At 53.6% G+C, this 14,946-nt stretch overlaps 1 protein-coding gene across 1 annotated transcript in view; it reads left to right on the plus strand.

Annotated features, from left to right (window-relative positions):
- The window catches only part of LOC147109011 (uncharacterized), a 552,618-nt gene that overhangs the window by 249,418 nt on the left and 288,254 nt on the right, over positions 1-14,946 (plus strand). The window contains exons 39-40 of the mRNA XM_086002569.1: positions 6,773-6,826; positions 7,877-8,077. Coding sequence (XP_085858695.1) covers positions 6,773-6,826; positions 7,877-8,077 — 255 coding nt within the window. The remainder of the gene's footprint in view (positions 1-6,772; positions 6,827-7,876; positions 8,078-14,946) is intronic.

A 14,946-nucleotide genomic window follows, 5' to 3' on the forward strand; every position in this document is an offset into this window, starting at 1 on the left:
TCATCGACCCCACAGACAGGTCATCGACCCCTCGGACAGCTCATCGACCCCTCGGACAGCTCATCGACCCCACAGACAGCTCATCGACCCCACAGACAGGTCATCGACCCCTCGGACAGCTCATCGACCCCACAGACAGCTCATCGACCCCTCGGACAGCTCATTGACCCCTCGGACAGCTCATTGACCCCACGGACAGCTCATCGACCCCACAGACAGCTCATCGACGCCTCGGACAGCTCATTGACCCCACAGACAGCTCATCGACCCCACAGACAGCTCATCGACCCCACAGACAGCTCATTGACCCCTCGGACAGCTCATTGACCCCACAGACATCTCATCGACCCCACAGACAGCTCATCGACCCCACAGACAGGTCATCGACCCCTCGGACAGCTCATCGACCCCACAGACAGGTCATCGACCCCTCGGACAGCTCATCGACCCCACGGACAGCTCATCGACCCCTCGGACAGCTCATTGACCCCCACAGACAGCTCATCGACCCCTCGGACAGCTCATCGACCCCTCGGACAGCTCATCGACCCCTCGGACAGCTCATCGACCCCTCGGACAGGCCATCGACCCCACAGACAGCTCATCGACCCCTCGGACAGCTCATCGACCCCTCGGACAGCTCATCGACCCCTCGGACAGCTCATCGACCCCTCGGACAGCTCATCGACCCCCACGGACAGCTCATCGACCCCTCGGACAGCTCATCGACCCCTCGGACAGCTCATCGACCCCTCGGACAGCTCATCGACCCCTCGGACAGCTCATCGACCCCACAGACAGGTCATCGACCCCTCGGACAGGTCATCGACCCCTCGGACAGCTCATCGACCCCTCGGACAGCTCATCGACCCCTCGGACAGGTCATCGACCCCTCGGACAGCTCATCGACCCCTCGGACAGCTCATCGACCCCTCGGTCAAGTCATCGACCCCTCGGACAGCTCATCGACCCCACAGACAGCTCATCGACCCCTCGGACAGCTCATCGACCCCTCGGACAGCTCATCGACCCCTCGGACAGCTCATCGACCCCTCGGACAGCTCATCGACCCCTCGGACAGCTCATCGACCCCACAGACAGGTCATCGACCCCTCGGACATGTCATCGACCCCTCGGACAGGTCATCGACCCCTCGGACAGCTCATCGACCCCTCGGACAGCTCATCGACCCCTCGGACAGCTCATCGACCCCTCGGACAGGCCATCGACCCCACAGACAGCTCATCGACCCCTCGAACAGCTCATCGACCCCTCGGACAGCTCATCGACCCCTCGGACAGCTCATCGACCCCTCGAACAGCTCATCGACCCCTCGGACAGCTCATCGACCCCCACGGACAGCTCATCGACCCCTCGGACAGCTCATCGACCCCTCGGACAGCTCATCGACCCCTCGGACAGCTCATCGACCCCACAGACAGGTCACCGACCCCTCGGACAGCTCATCGACCCCTCGGACAGCTCATCGACCCCTCGGACAGGTCATCGACCCCTCGGACAGCTCATCGACCCCTCGGACAGCTCATCGACCCCTCGGACAGCTCATCGACCCCTCGGACAGCTCATCGACCCCTCGGTCAAGTCATCGACCCCTCGGACAGCTCATCGACCCCACAGACAGCTCATCGACCCCTCGGACAGCTCATCGACCCCTCGGACAGCTCATCGACCCCTCGGACAGCTCATCGACCCCTTGGACAGCTCATCGACCCCTCGGACAGCTCATCGACCCCACAGACAGGTCATCGACCCCTCGGACATGTCATCGACCCCTCGGACAGGTCATCGACCCCTCGGACAGCTCATCGACCCCTCGGACAGGTCATCGACCCCTCGGACAGGTCATCGACCCCTCGGACAGCTCATCGACCCCTCGGACAGCTCATCGACCCCTCGGACAGCTCATCGACCCCTCGGACAGCTCATCGACCCCACGGACAGCTCATCGACCCCTCGGACAGCTCATCGACCCCTCGGACAGCTCATCGACCCCTCGGACAGCTCATCGACCCCTCGGACAGCTCATCGACCCCTCGGACAGCTCATCGACCCCTCGGACAGCTCATCGACCCCACGGACAGGTCATCAACACCTCCGACAGGTCATCGACACCAGGGAGTGGACATTGACCCCAGGGACTTGACATTGACCACAGGGACTGAACATTGACCCCACTGATTGGACATTGACCTCACAGACTGGACATTGACCCCAGGGACTGAACATTGACCCCACTGACTGGACATTGACCTCACAGACTGGACATTGACCCCAGGGACTGGACATTGACCCCAGGAACTGGTCATTGACCCCAAGGACTGGACATTGACCCCAGGGACTGGACATTGACCTCAGGGACTGGACATTGACCTCAGGGACTGGACATTGACCCCAGGGACTGGACATTGACCTCAGGGACTGGACATTGACCCCAGGGACTGGACATTGACCTCACGGACAGGACATTGACCTCAGGGACTGGACATTGACCTCAGGGACTGGACATTGACCTCAGGGACTGGACATTGACCTCAGGGACTGGACTTTGACCTCAGGGACTGGGCATTGACACCAAGGACTGGACATTGACCTCAGGGACTGGACAGTGACCCCAGGGACTGGACATTAACCCCAGGGACTGGACATTGACCCCAAGGACTGGACATTGTCCTCAGGGACTGGACATTGACCTCACGGACTGGACAGTGACCCCAGGAACTGTACATTGACCCCAGGGACTGGACATTGACCTCAGGGACTGGACATTGACCCCAGGGACTGGACATTGACCTCAGGGTCTGGACATTGACCCCAGGGACTGGACATTGACCCCAGGAACTGGACATTGACTCCAGGGACTGGACATTGACCCCAGAGACTGGACATTGACCCCATGGACTGGAGATTGACCCCAGGGACTGGGCATTGACCCCAGGAACTGGTCATTGACACCAAGGACTGGATATTGACGCCAGGGACTGGACATTGATCTCAGGGACTGGACATTAACCCCAGAGACTGGACATTGACCCCAGGGACTGGACTTTGACCCCAGGAACTGGACATTGACCTTAAGGACTGGACATTGACCCCAGGGACTGGACATTGACCCCAGGAACTGGTCATTGACCCCAGGGACTGGACTTTGACACCAGGGAGTGGACATTGACCCCAGGGACTTGACATTGACCCCAGAGACTGGACATTGCCCCCAGGGACTGGACAGTGACCCCAGGGACTGGACATTAACCGCAGGGACTGGACATTGACCCCATGACTGGACATTGGCCTCAGGGACTGGACATTGACCTCATGGACTGGACAGTGACCTCAGGGACTGGACATTGACCCCAGGGACTGGACATTGACCTCAGGGACTGGAAATTGACCTCAGGGACTGGATATTGACCTCAGGGACTGGACAGTGACCCCAGGAACTGGACATTGACCCCAGGGACTGGACTTTGACCTCAGGGACTGGACATTGACCTCAGGGACTGGACATTGACCCCAGGGACTGGACATTGACCTCAGGGACTGGACATTGACCTCACGGACAGGACATTGACCTCAGGGACTGGACATTGACCTCAGGGACTGGACATTGACCTCAGGGACTGGACATTGACCTCAGGGACTGGACTTTGACCTCAGGGACTGGGCATTGACACCAAGGACTGGACATTGACCTCAGGGACTGGACAGTGACCCCAGGGACCGGACATTAACCCCAGGGACTGGACATTGACCCCAAGGACTGGACATTGGCCTCAGGGACTGGACATTGACCTCACGGACTGGACAGTGACCCCAGGAACTGTACATTGACCTCAGGGACTGGATGTTGACCTCACGGACTGGACAGTGGCCCCAGGAACTGGACATTGACCCCAGCGACTGGACTTTGACCTCAGGGACTGGATATTGACCTCAGGGACTGGACATTGACCCCAGGGACTGGACATTGACCTCAGGGACTGGACATTGACCCCAGGGACTGGACATTGACCTCAGAGTCTGGACATTGACCCCAAGGATTGGATATTGACCCCAGGGACTGGACATTGACCTCACGGACAGGACATTGACCTCAGGGACTGGACATTGACCTCAGGGACTGGACATTGACCTCAGGGACTGGACTTTGACCTCAGGGACTGGGCATTGACACCAGGGACTGGACATTGACCTCAGGGACTGGACATTGACCCCAGGGACTTGGCAGTGACCTCATGGACAGGACATTGACCTCAGGGACTGGGCATTGACCCAAGTGTCTGAACATTGACCTCAGGAATGGATATTGATCCCAGAGACTGGACATTGACCCCACGGACTGGACATTGAGCTCACGGACTGGACATTGACCTCAGGGTCTGGACATTGAGCTCACGGAATGGACATTGACCCCAGGGACTGGACATTGACCCCAGGGACTGGACATTGACCTCACGGATTGGACATTGTCCCCAGGCACTGGACTTTGACCCCAGGGACTGGACATTGACCTCAGGTTCTGGACATTGACCTCACGGAATGGATATTGACCCCAGGGACTGGACATTGACGTCATAGACTGGAAATTGACCCCAGGGACTGGACATTGACCTCAGGGACTGGACATTGAACTCATGGAATGGACATTGACCCCGGGACTGGACTTTGACCCCTGGGACTGGACATTGACCTCACGGACTGGACATTGACCCCAGGGACTGGACATTGAGACTGGCCATTGACCCCAGGGACTGGACATTGACCCCAGGGATTGGAGATTGACCCCAGGGACTGGACATTGACCTCAGAGATTGGACATTGACTTCACATAGAAACATAGAAGATAGGAGCAGGAGTAGGCCATTCGGCCCCTCGAGCCTGCTCCGCCATTCAATGCGATCATGGCTGATCATCCAAATTCAGTACCCTGTCCCTGCTTTCTCCCCATATCCCTTGATCCCCTTAGCCTTAAGAATTATATCTAACTCCTTCTTGAATATATTTAATGAATTGGCCTCAACTGTCTTCTGTGGTAGAGAATTCCACAGGTTCACCACTCTCTGGGTGAAGAAATTCCTCCTCATCGCAGTCCTAAATGGCTTATCCCATATCCTTAGACTGTGACCCCTGGTTCTGGACTCCCCGCCATCGGGAACAGCCTTCCTGCATCTAGTCTGTCCAGTCCTGTTAGAATTTTATAAGTTTCAATGAGATCCCCTCTCATTCTTCTAAACTCTAGCGAATATAAGCTTAATCGACCCAATCTCTCTTCATACGTCATTCCTGCCATCCCAGGTATCAGTCTGGTGAATCTTTGCTGCACTCCCTCCATGGCAAGAACATCCTTCCTCAGGTAAGGCGACCAAAACTGCACACAATACTCAAGGTGTGGTCTCACCAAGGCCCTGTACAACTGCAGCAAGACACCCTTGCTACTGTACTCAGATAATAATCTGCCTTCCTGTTTTTGCCACCGAAGTGGATAACCTCGCATTTATCCACATTATACTGCATTCGCCCAACCTGTCCAAATCATACTGGAGTTTCTCGGCATCCCCCTCACAGCACACACGCCCACCCAGCTTTGTGTCGTCTGCAAACTTGGAGCTATTACATCTAGTTCCCTTGTCTAGATCATTAATATATATTGTGAATAGCTGGAGTACTAGGACCCATCCCTGCGGTACCCCACTAGTCACTGCCTGCCACTCGGAAAAAGACCCGTTTATTCCAACTCTTTGCTTCCTGTCTGCCAACCAGTTCTCTATCCAAGTCACACACCATCCTGACTTGGGAATATATCGCCATTCCTTCATCGTCGCTGGGTCAAAATCCTGCAACTCCCTCCTTCTTCTTTCGCAAAGCAAATCAAATGTCAGCATCTGAGTCGGATATCCGGGCCAAAGCTTCCGGTGTAACAGCGTGGAGATCTTGTAGGCTGCCTGCGAGTTTCCTCTGAGGGCAGTGCTCAATGATGTGCTCCAGGGTCTGCCTCCCTACCAGCACTGTTGGGAGCACCTTCACCACACGGACTGCAGCGGTTCAAGAAGGCGGCTCACCGCCACCTTCTCAAGGGCAACCAGGGATGGGCAATAAATGCTGGCCTTGCCAGCGACGCCCACATCCCATGAATGAATTAAAAAAAATCCACCTATGTGTGTATATCTGTGTGCTTATCTATGTATGTATCTGTGTGTATCTGTGTGTGTGTGTGTGTGTATGAGTGTGTGTGTGTATCTGTGACTGTGAGTGTGTGTGTGTGTGTCTGTGTGTATCTGTGTGTGTGTGTGTGTATGAGTGTGTGTGTATCTGTGACTGTGAGTGTGTGTGTGTGTGTGTGTATCTGTGTGTGTGTGTGTGTATGAGTGTGTGTGTGTATCTGTGACTGAGTGTGTGTGTGTGTGTGTGTATCTGTGTGTGTGTGTGTATGAGTGTGTGTGTGTATCTGTGACTGAGTGTCTGTGTGTGTGTGTGTATGAGTGTGTGTGTGTGTATCTGTGTGTGTGTGTGTGTATGAGTGTGTGTGTGTATCTGTGACTGAGTGTGTGTGTGTCTGTGTGTATCTGTGTGTGTGTATCTATGTCTGTGTGTGTGTATCTGTGACTGTGAGTGTGTGTGTGTGTCCGTGTGTATCTGTGTGTGTGTATCTATGTCTGTGTGTGTGTACCTGTGTGTGTGTCTGTGTGTATTTGTGTCTGTGTGTGTGTGGCACTTGAAGATCTTTAATTTGGAACCATATTATTTTCTCTCGCAGTCACTGTTGGAAAAGTTACAGGAATATGCCATGGAAGTAGAGAGACTACAGGAGGTGAGTACACATGCCAGAGGACACAAGCTGCACACACACGTTTCCACACCGTGTGTATACACATCCACCTACACAGGCAGTATTGTTCAATCATTCGAATTTATAGGGTGGGGAAAATTGTACACGTGTGTATACAGACACACACACACTGACTCCCCCCTTCCCACATATAGACACCCATGTACAATCACCTACCGGCCCTCAGTTACCCAGAGACACATGTACACATTCACACAGACACACACACGTATGCAGGTACATACAAGCCAAAATTCCTTGAAGGATGCCCTGGTCTCCCGCTGGCCTTAATTCCACTACCACCCCCCCCCCACCCCGCCCCCAGAGAATGGTGGAGATAACAGCAACTTGCCTCTAACATGGAAAACCTTCCCAAGGCATTTCACTGAGTGTAATCAGACACTCAGCATCGTCCCTCACAAGTGTCTACTGACATGGTGTTCTGGGTCAGTCCTACTCAACCTCAGCCCTCTCCTCGCTACCCTAAGATGGCTCCCAGTTCCCTCAAATTTAAAATGATTTTTCTTGTGATTAAATCCCCCCAAGGCCATGCCCTCCCTATCTCTGTAACTTTCTCCAGCCCTCCCCGCTCTGACTCCAGCGTCTTGTCAATCCCCCCCTCCTTGCCACACCATCAACAGCCGTGCCTTCAGCCATCTAGACCCCACGCTCTGGAATTCCCTCCCTAAACCTCTCCGCCTCTCTCTTTCCTCCGACCTGTTTGGCCAAACGTTTTAACCCCCCTCCGAATCTCTCCTTCTTTGGCGTCCATACCTCTCACGCCTCAGTGAAGCACCTTGAAACGTTTTGCTGCAGTTCAAGCGCTCAATAAATGTAAGCGGTTGGACTTTTTTGGAATGCTGTAGACAAGAGCCAGCACATACACGATGGGCCGAATGGGCTCCCTTCTGTGCGGTTACCTTCTATAGGTGACATTAGACTGATGCCTGTGGAACAAGGGTCAGCTCCGGCGGGAGAGGAGGGGAGATAGTCGGGGCAGACAGGCTGATTGTATCTTCACTCACTTCGCAGGAGGATGAGTTTTCAACTGAAGGTCAGCGTGAGAGGCTGGCAGGTCTGATGGAGCGGAGGGAATTACTGTTGAACAACACACAGGAAGCACTGGCTGAGCTTGTGCAAGAGGAGCTAGCCTGCGAACAGACGGTCGATGAGGGCTGTACAGAGGAAGAGCAGTCATCCTCAGCACACACCGACCAACCCGGAGACTCCAAGGTACTGTACTTCCTCCTCCAGTCCCAAGCTGCCCTTCCTTGCGGGGTTAGACGGGTTTCACCTGTGCACCCTCATGTTTGGTTTAAACAGCTCGTGCCTTTCAAGGTGGAACGTGAGGTTCGGCCATTGATGACCTGACTGACCATTTCAATTTGACCAGCAGGTACGGTAGTGTAGTGGTACTGTTACTGCTCTATTAATCCAGAGTACGGGAGTTCAAATCCTGCCGTGGGCAGTTTGAGAATTTGAATTCAATTTTTAAAAATCTGGAAATTAAAAAGCTGGTGTCAGTAAAAGTGACCAGGAATCTGTCGGATTGTCGTAAAAACCCAACTGGTTCACTAATGTCCTTCAAGGAAGGAAACCTGCCGTCCTTACACAGTCTGGGCCTACATGTGACTCCAATCCCACACCATCGTGGTTGACTCTTAACTTGACTAAATTTCTGAGGCAAAAGGTCATGACTTGAACACAAAATTTAGGCCGACACTTCAGTGCAGTACTGTTGGAGGGGCAGCACTGAGGGAGCGCTGCACTGTCGGAGGGGCAGTACTGAGGGAGCGCCGCACTGTCGGAGGGGCAGCACTGAGGGAGCGCTGCACTGTCGGAGGGGTAGTACTGAGGGAGCGCTGCACTGTCGGAGGGTCAGTACTGAGGGAGCGCTGCACTGTCGGAGGGGCAGTACTGAGGGAGTGCTGCACTGTTGGAGGGGCAGTACTGAGGGAGCGCTGCACTGTCTGAGGGGCAGTACTGAGGGAGCGCCGCACTGTCGGAGGGGCAGTATGAGGGAGCGCTGCACTGTCGGAGGGGCAGTATTGAGGGAGCGCTGCACTGTCGGAGGGGCAGTATTGAGGGAGCGCTGCACTGTCGGAGGGGCAGTACTGAGGGAGCGCTGCACTGTCGGAGGGGCAGTACTGAGAGAGCGCTGCACTGTCGGAGGGGCAGTACTGAGGGAGCGCTGCACTGACTGAGGGGCAGTACTGAGGGAGCGCTGCACTGTTGGAGGGGCAGTACTGAGGGAGCGCTGCACTGTTGGAGGGGCAGTACAGAGGGAGCACTGCACAGTTGGAGGGGCAGCACTGAGGGAACGCTGCACTGTCGGAGGGGCAGTACTGAGGGAGCGCTGCACTGTCAGAGGGGCAGTACTGAGGGAGCGCTGCACTGTCGGAGGGGCAGTATTGAGGGAGCGCTGCACTGTCGGAGGGGCAGTATTGAGGGAGCGCTGCACTGTCGGAGGGGCAGTACTGAGGGAGCGCTGCACTGTCGGAGGGGTAGTAATGAGGGAGCGCCACACTGTCGGAGGGGCAGTACTGAGGGAGCGCTGCACTGTCGGAGGGGCAGTACTGAGAGAGCGCTGCACTGTCGGAGGGGCAGTACTGAGGGAGCGCTGCACTGTCGGAGGGGCAGTACTGAGGGAGCGCTGCACTGTTGGAGGGGCAGTACAGAGGGAGCGCTGCACTGTCGGAGGGGCAGTACTGAGGGAGCGCTGCACAGTTGGAGGGGCAGCACTGAGGGAGCGCCGCACTGTCGGAGGGGCAGTACTGAGGGAGCGCTGCACTGTCGGAGGGGCAGTACTGAGGGAGCGCTGCAATGTCGGAGGGGCAGTACTGAGGGAGCGCTGCACTGTCGGAGGGGCAGTACTGAGGGAGCGCTGCACTGTCGGAGGGGCAGTACTGAGGGAGCACTGCACTGTCAGGGGGCAGTACTGCACTGTCGGGGGGCAGTACTGAGGGAGCGCTGCACTGTCGGAGGGGCAGTACTGAGGGAGTGCTGCACTGTCGGAGGGGCAGTACTGAGGGAGCGCTGCACTGTCGGAGGGGCAGTACTGAGGGAGCGCTGCACTGTCGGAGGGGCAGTACTGAGGGAGCGCTGCACTGTCGGAGGGGCAGTCTTTCGGATGCGACGTTAACCCGAGGCCCCGTCTGCTCTCTCGGGTGGATCTAAATGATCCTACAGCCACTATTTTGAAGAAGAGCTGGAGTGTTCTCCCCGGTGTCCTGCGCCAATATTTATCCCTCAACCAACAGCACTAAAACAGATTATCACGTTGCTGTTTGTGGGAGCTACACTACAAACGGTCTGTGTTTCAAACGGGAATTTCACAGAGGTTCAAATAGAGACCTCCATGAATCAAATAAAGCGAATGGAAAGGAAAATCAGCGTTGATGGACAAAACCTCTAAAAATCCAGGAGCTGATTTTGTGCCGCTAATCTATCAATACCTTCTCGCTTATCCACTGCAATACCCCGGCGAACACTCAGAAACCCAACGAATGTGTTTTCACTGCTCAGATTGCCGCACTGAACCGCACTGGGAGATCACCCGTTGCTTCTCGGGGACATAGTTTCAGAATAAGGGGTCGCCCATTTAAGGCGGAGATGAGGAGGAATTTTTTCTCTCAGAGGGTCGTGAATCTTTGGAATTCTCTGCCCCAGAGAGCTGTGGAGGCGGAGTCATTGAATATATTCAAGGCGGAGATAGACAGATTTTTGAAAAAAACAGGGTAATCAAGGGTTATGGGAGCGGGCGGGAAAGTGGAGTTGAGGCCAAGATCAGATCAGCCATGATCTTATTGGATGGTGGAGCAGGTTCGAGGGGCCGAAGGGCCGACTCCTGCTCCTATTTCTTATGTTCTTATGTTCTCTGTTCTATCAAGTGACCTCAGGCAGCTTCGTTTCAAAAGCAGGAGATGTCCGATTAAAAAAAATACATCATAGGAATTGCGAGAGGGAGCACGAGCAGCGTGAACCCCTCTGTTCCGAGGATGCGAGGAGAAAGAAACCACACAGAGCAATAATCATTGGAACAGGATGTGTGCACGGGCGGGGGAGGGGTGGTTGTGCAATGCTTTCGTAATGTTGAGCTGCCTGACACGATACATGGGATGTGGTGTGTGAAATCACACGGCTTTCTTCATAGAATGATGCAGCACAGAACCAGACCCTTCGGCCCATCGTGCCTGTGCCGGCTCTTTGAAAGAGCTCTCCAATTAGTCCCACTCCCTGCTCTCTCCCCATAGCCCTGCAAATTTTTCCTTTTTAAGTATTCATCCAATTCTCTTTTGAAAGTTACTATTGAATCTGCTTTCTGAGGATAAGGGGTAAGCCATTTAGGACTGAGATGAGGAGGAATTTCTTCACCCAGAGAGTGGTGAACCTGTGGAATTCTCTACCACAGAAGGCAGTTGAGGCCAATTCATTAAATATATTCAAGAAGGAGTTAGATATATTTCTTAAGGCTAAAGGCATCAAGGGATATGGGGAGAAGGCAGGGACAGGGTACTGAATTTGGATGATCAGCCATGATCTCATTGAATGGCGGAGCAGGCTCGAGGGGCCGAATGGCCTACTCCTGCTCCTATCTTCTATGTTTCTATGTTTATGTTTCTATGTTTCAGGCAGCGCATTCCAGATCACAACAACTCGCTGTGTAAAAAAAATTCTCCTCATCTCCCCTTGCCTTAGACTGGAAAAGCTGGGATTGTTCTCCTTAGAGTGGAGAAGGTTAAGGGGAGATTTAATTGAGGTGTTCAAAATCATGAATGGTTTTGATAGAGTAAATAAGGAGAAACTGTTTCCTGGCCGAAGAGTCAGTAACCAATGTTCCCCCTGATCTTTTGGCGGGGGGTCTCGGTTCAACGTTTCGCGCATGCATGAAATTCCACCGTTGAAAAATCAGTCTCGGGCTGCGTGGGACGGGCAGACAGCTGCACTGCCTGCAGTTTCGAGGGTATGTCGTCGGTGAGCAAAGGACACCGATTTAAGATAATGGGCAAAAGAACCAGAGGGGAGATGAGGGGGAAATGAATTTACACCAGTGTAAGAGACACTTACCCCCCCGCACTCAGAGAGGGCTAATCGAACCGGCAGCGGAGGAGGGGTTTGAAAAAGAGTTTTTTGCACCCGTTAAAGATCGCTGTTGTGTAACGATCCAGGAGACGCTTTGGAGCCCCGCGTGGCCTTTACCATGGGAGGTCGGAACGAAGCGAATGCCCCTCAAGTTTTACTAATGCTGTAGGTGGAGTTACGGGGATCTGCAGCTTCCAACGCCCCCTACAGCTCCTGCTACTGGAGGCAGCACGCCATTGCTGGCGTGACTGCGTGTCACAGGACGGTGATGCCCACATGAGGCGTGCGCCACATACAGGGCACATTTTAAAATTCATTTTCAGGATGTGGGCGTCGCTGGCAAGGCCGGCATTTATTGCCTATCCCTAGTTGCCCTGAGAAGGTGGTGGTAAACATAGAAACATAGAAGATAGGAGCAGGAGTAGGCCATTCGGCCCCTCGAGCCTGCTCCGCCATTTAATGAGATCATGGCTGATCATCCAAACTCAGTACCCTGTCCCTGCTTTCTCCCCATATCCCTTGATTCATAAGAAATATATCTAACTCCTTCTTGAATATATTTAATGAATTGGCCTCAACTGCCTTCTGTGGTAGAGAATTCCACAGGTTCACCACTCTCTGGGTGAAGAAATTCCTCCTCATCTCTGTCCTAAATGGCTTACCCCTTATCCTTAGACTGTGACCCCTGGTTCTGGACTCCCCCGACCATCGGGAACAGCCTTCCTGCATCTAGTCTGTCCAGTCCTGTTAGAATTTTATAAGTTTCAATGAGATCCCCTCTCATTCTTCTAAACTCCAGCGAGTATAAGCCCAGTCGACCCAATCTCTCCTCATACGGGTTTGGTACGACTGAGTGTCTCGCTCGGCCACTTCAGAGGGTAGTTAAGAGTCAACCAGGTTGGTGCGGGACTGGAGTCACATATAGGCCCAGACCGGGTAAGGACGGCAGATTTCCTTCCCTAAATGGCATTGGGATTTTACCGACATTCCGACAGCTTCATGGTCACTTTTACTGACACCAGATTTTGATTTCCAGATTTTAAAAAAAATTGCAATTCCCATGTTGCACATGGTGAGATTTGAACTCATGTTGCCAGGGTTACTCGCACCGGTCTCTGGATTACTAATCTAGTAACACAACCACTACAAATACTGTAATTGAATACGTTACCAGTCGCTGGAAGTGCACCCTGTGGGGACGATCTTGACCTTGTGCGATGGGGTGAAGTGGGTGATAGCGAGTTGGCAGTCCCTTTTACATCACTCCCCGTTTTTCTTTGCATTGAAAGTCAATGCTGATCGACCCTGGGGCTCGAGGCCAAGTGTAGACTTGAGGTGAAGTGGGGTTAGAGGGCGGGGGATAAATTGCCGCAAGTCACCAGTGTACCTCAGTCCAAAGGTTAAAGTCTTGCACTCTGTCCCTATTTTGATATAATACTTTGGCCCAGAATTTGCGGTCCGGATGACGACGCCGAACTGGCAACGTATTAAACCCAAAGGGATTAGGTGTGGCTAGGATTTTAACAGTGTATTGACTGCTAAGCAAAGATAATGGGCCTGAAAAACTAATTTAAATTTTCTGCAGTGTCAAATTTATCCATTTTAATAAAAATTTAAAGTTTTTAAGAAACATTAAAAAAAAGGTTATTTTTTTTTAAGTTTGTTCATCTTAATTTCAGATTTGCCTTTTCCCCATATGAGAGCCCCAATCTTTGTTTTGCTCTCTCTAAAATTTAAAAAAATTAGAATTTTAAGGGCGAAAAATTTGTCGGCGCCGCCTTTGGGGCCACTAGAAGTGCCCCCCCCCCCAACTCCTTCCTGGAGCGTTGCCGGTGAATATTGCGGCACTGTGTGCAACAGCGCCACCCGCGTCGACACGCAGCGCCGCGGTACTACAGGCCTCCCTCCCCTGATTAAAGGCGAGGGGCCTAGTGCAGTGTGCACCAGGGCCCTGCTGGACCACCAGGGAGTGGGGTGCTGGGAAAAGAGCCTGGCTCTCCGGAGGAACGATCGCGGCCAGCACCCCGAATAAAAAAGGGAAGGGGGGGCAGGTGCTGGCAGGCGGCCCCAAAAAAATGGCCGCCCGACACCTGCCCTTTAACTTAACGCCGCCGCGGCTGCAAAAATGTCCCCCTGACCCTGTCGGACATATCGTCCGGCGATAGGTCAGGGGGCGCAACTGAAGTGTGCGGCTGGGGCGCTGTGCACGGCGATGACGTCATCGACGGAGGCGCAGTGCCGCGGGGCGCTACCGGCTACCGCCGCTGCTAACATCCCGCTGAATTTCACGGGAGGCGTTAGCGGAGCCGTGCCCGGGCGCTCGGGGATTTGCGCCAAGCAACCCAATTTTTCCCCCTAAGAGCTTACTCACTTCCTTATTCGCTGTTTACGAGAATTCTGCATTTTGATTAAAAACAGAAAATGCTGAAAATACTCAGCAGGTCAGGCAGCATCTGTGGAGAGAGATACCAAGTTTTGATTGCATTTTGATTGGCTGCTTAAACTGCTTGTTGACGTCACATGAAGCTCACACGAGGGGATTCCCCGCTATACTCCGTTGATTTGAATTGCCGTTGGAAAACCTGAACCTCTCGACACAGAGATGGCGAGATCTTTGTGCGAAGCTTACATTGGGGCCAGCGGCAAACGCCTTCACTTCACCGCTGACCTCAAATTCCGGGCCTTTGAGTTTATATTAGTTATAGTTAAATAGCAGAACGTACAGCAAAGTGGGAATTAGAGATGTAGGGGCTACTTTTAGCTTTCAACCCCCCAATCCTCAGTTACGTGTCACATCATGTCGAAGGAGATTCCAGATATAGCAGGGCTATTGAAGGGGATGCTCATGGTAGGGGGGGCAGTACTGAGACAGTGCTGCACTGTCGGATGGGCAGTACTGAGGGAGCGCCACACTGTCAGAGGGGCAGTACTGAGGGCATGCTGCACTGTTGGAAGGGGCAGTACTGAGGTAGTACCGCACTGTTGGAAGTGCCGTCTTTCAGATGAAACATTAATCTGAG

Source organism: Somniosus microcephalus, chromosome 12, assembly GCF_052327205.1.
Source record: "Somniosus microcephalus isolate GS21.2 chromosome 12, FLI_Smic_1.0, whole genome shotgun sequence".
In the NCBI taxonomy this organism is placed as follows: domain Eukaryota; kingdom Metazoa; phylum Chordata; class Chondrichthyes; order Squaliformes; family Somniosidae; genus Somniosus; species Somniosus microcephalus.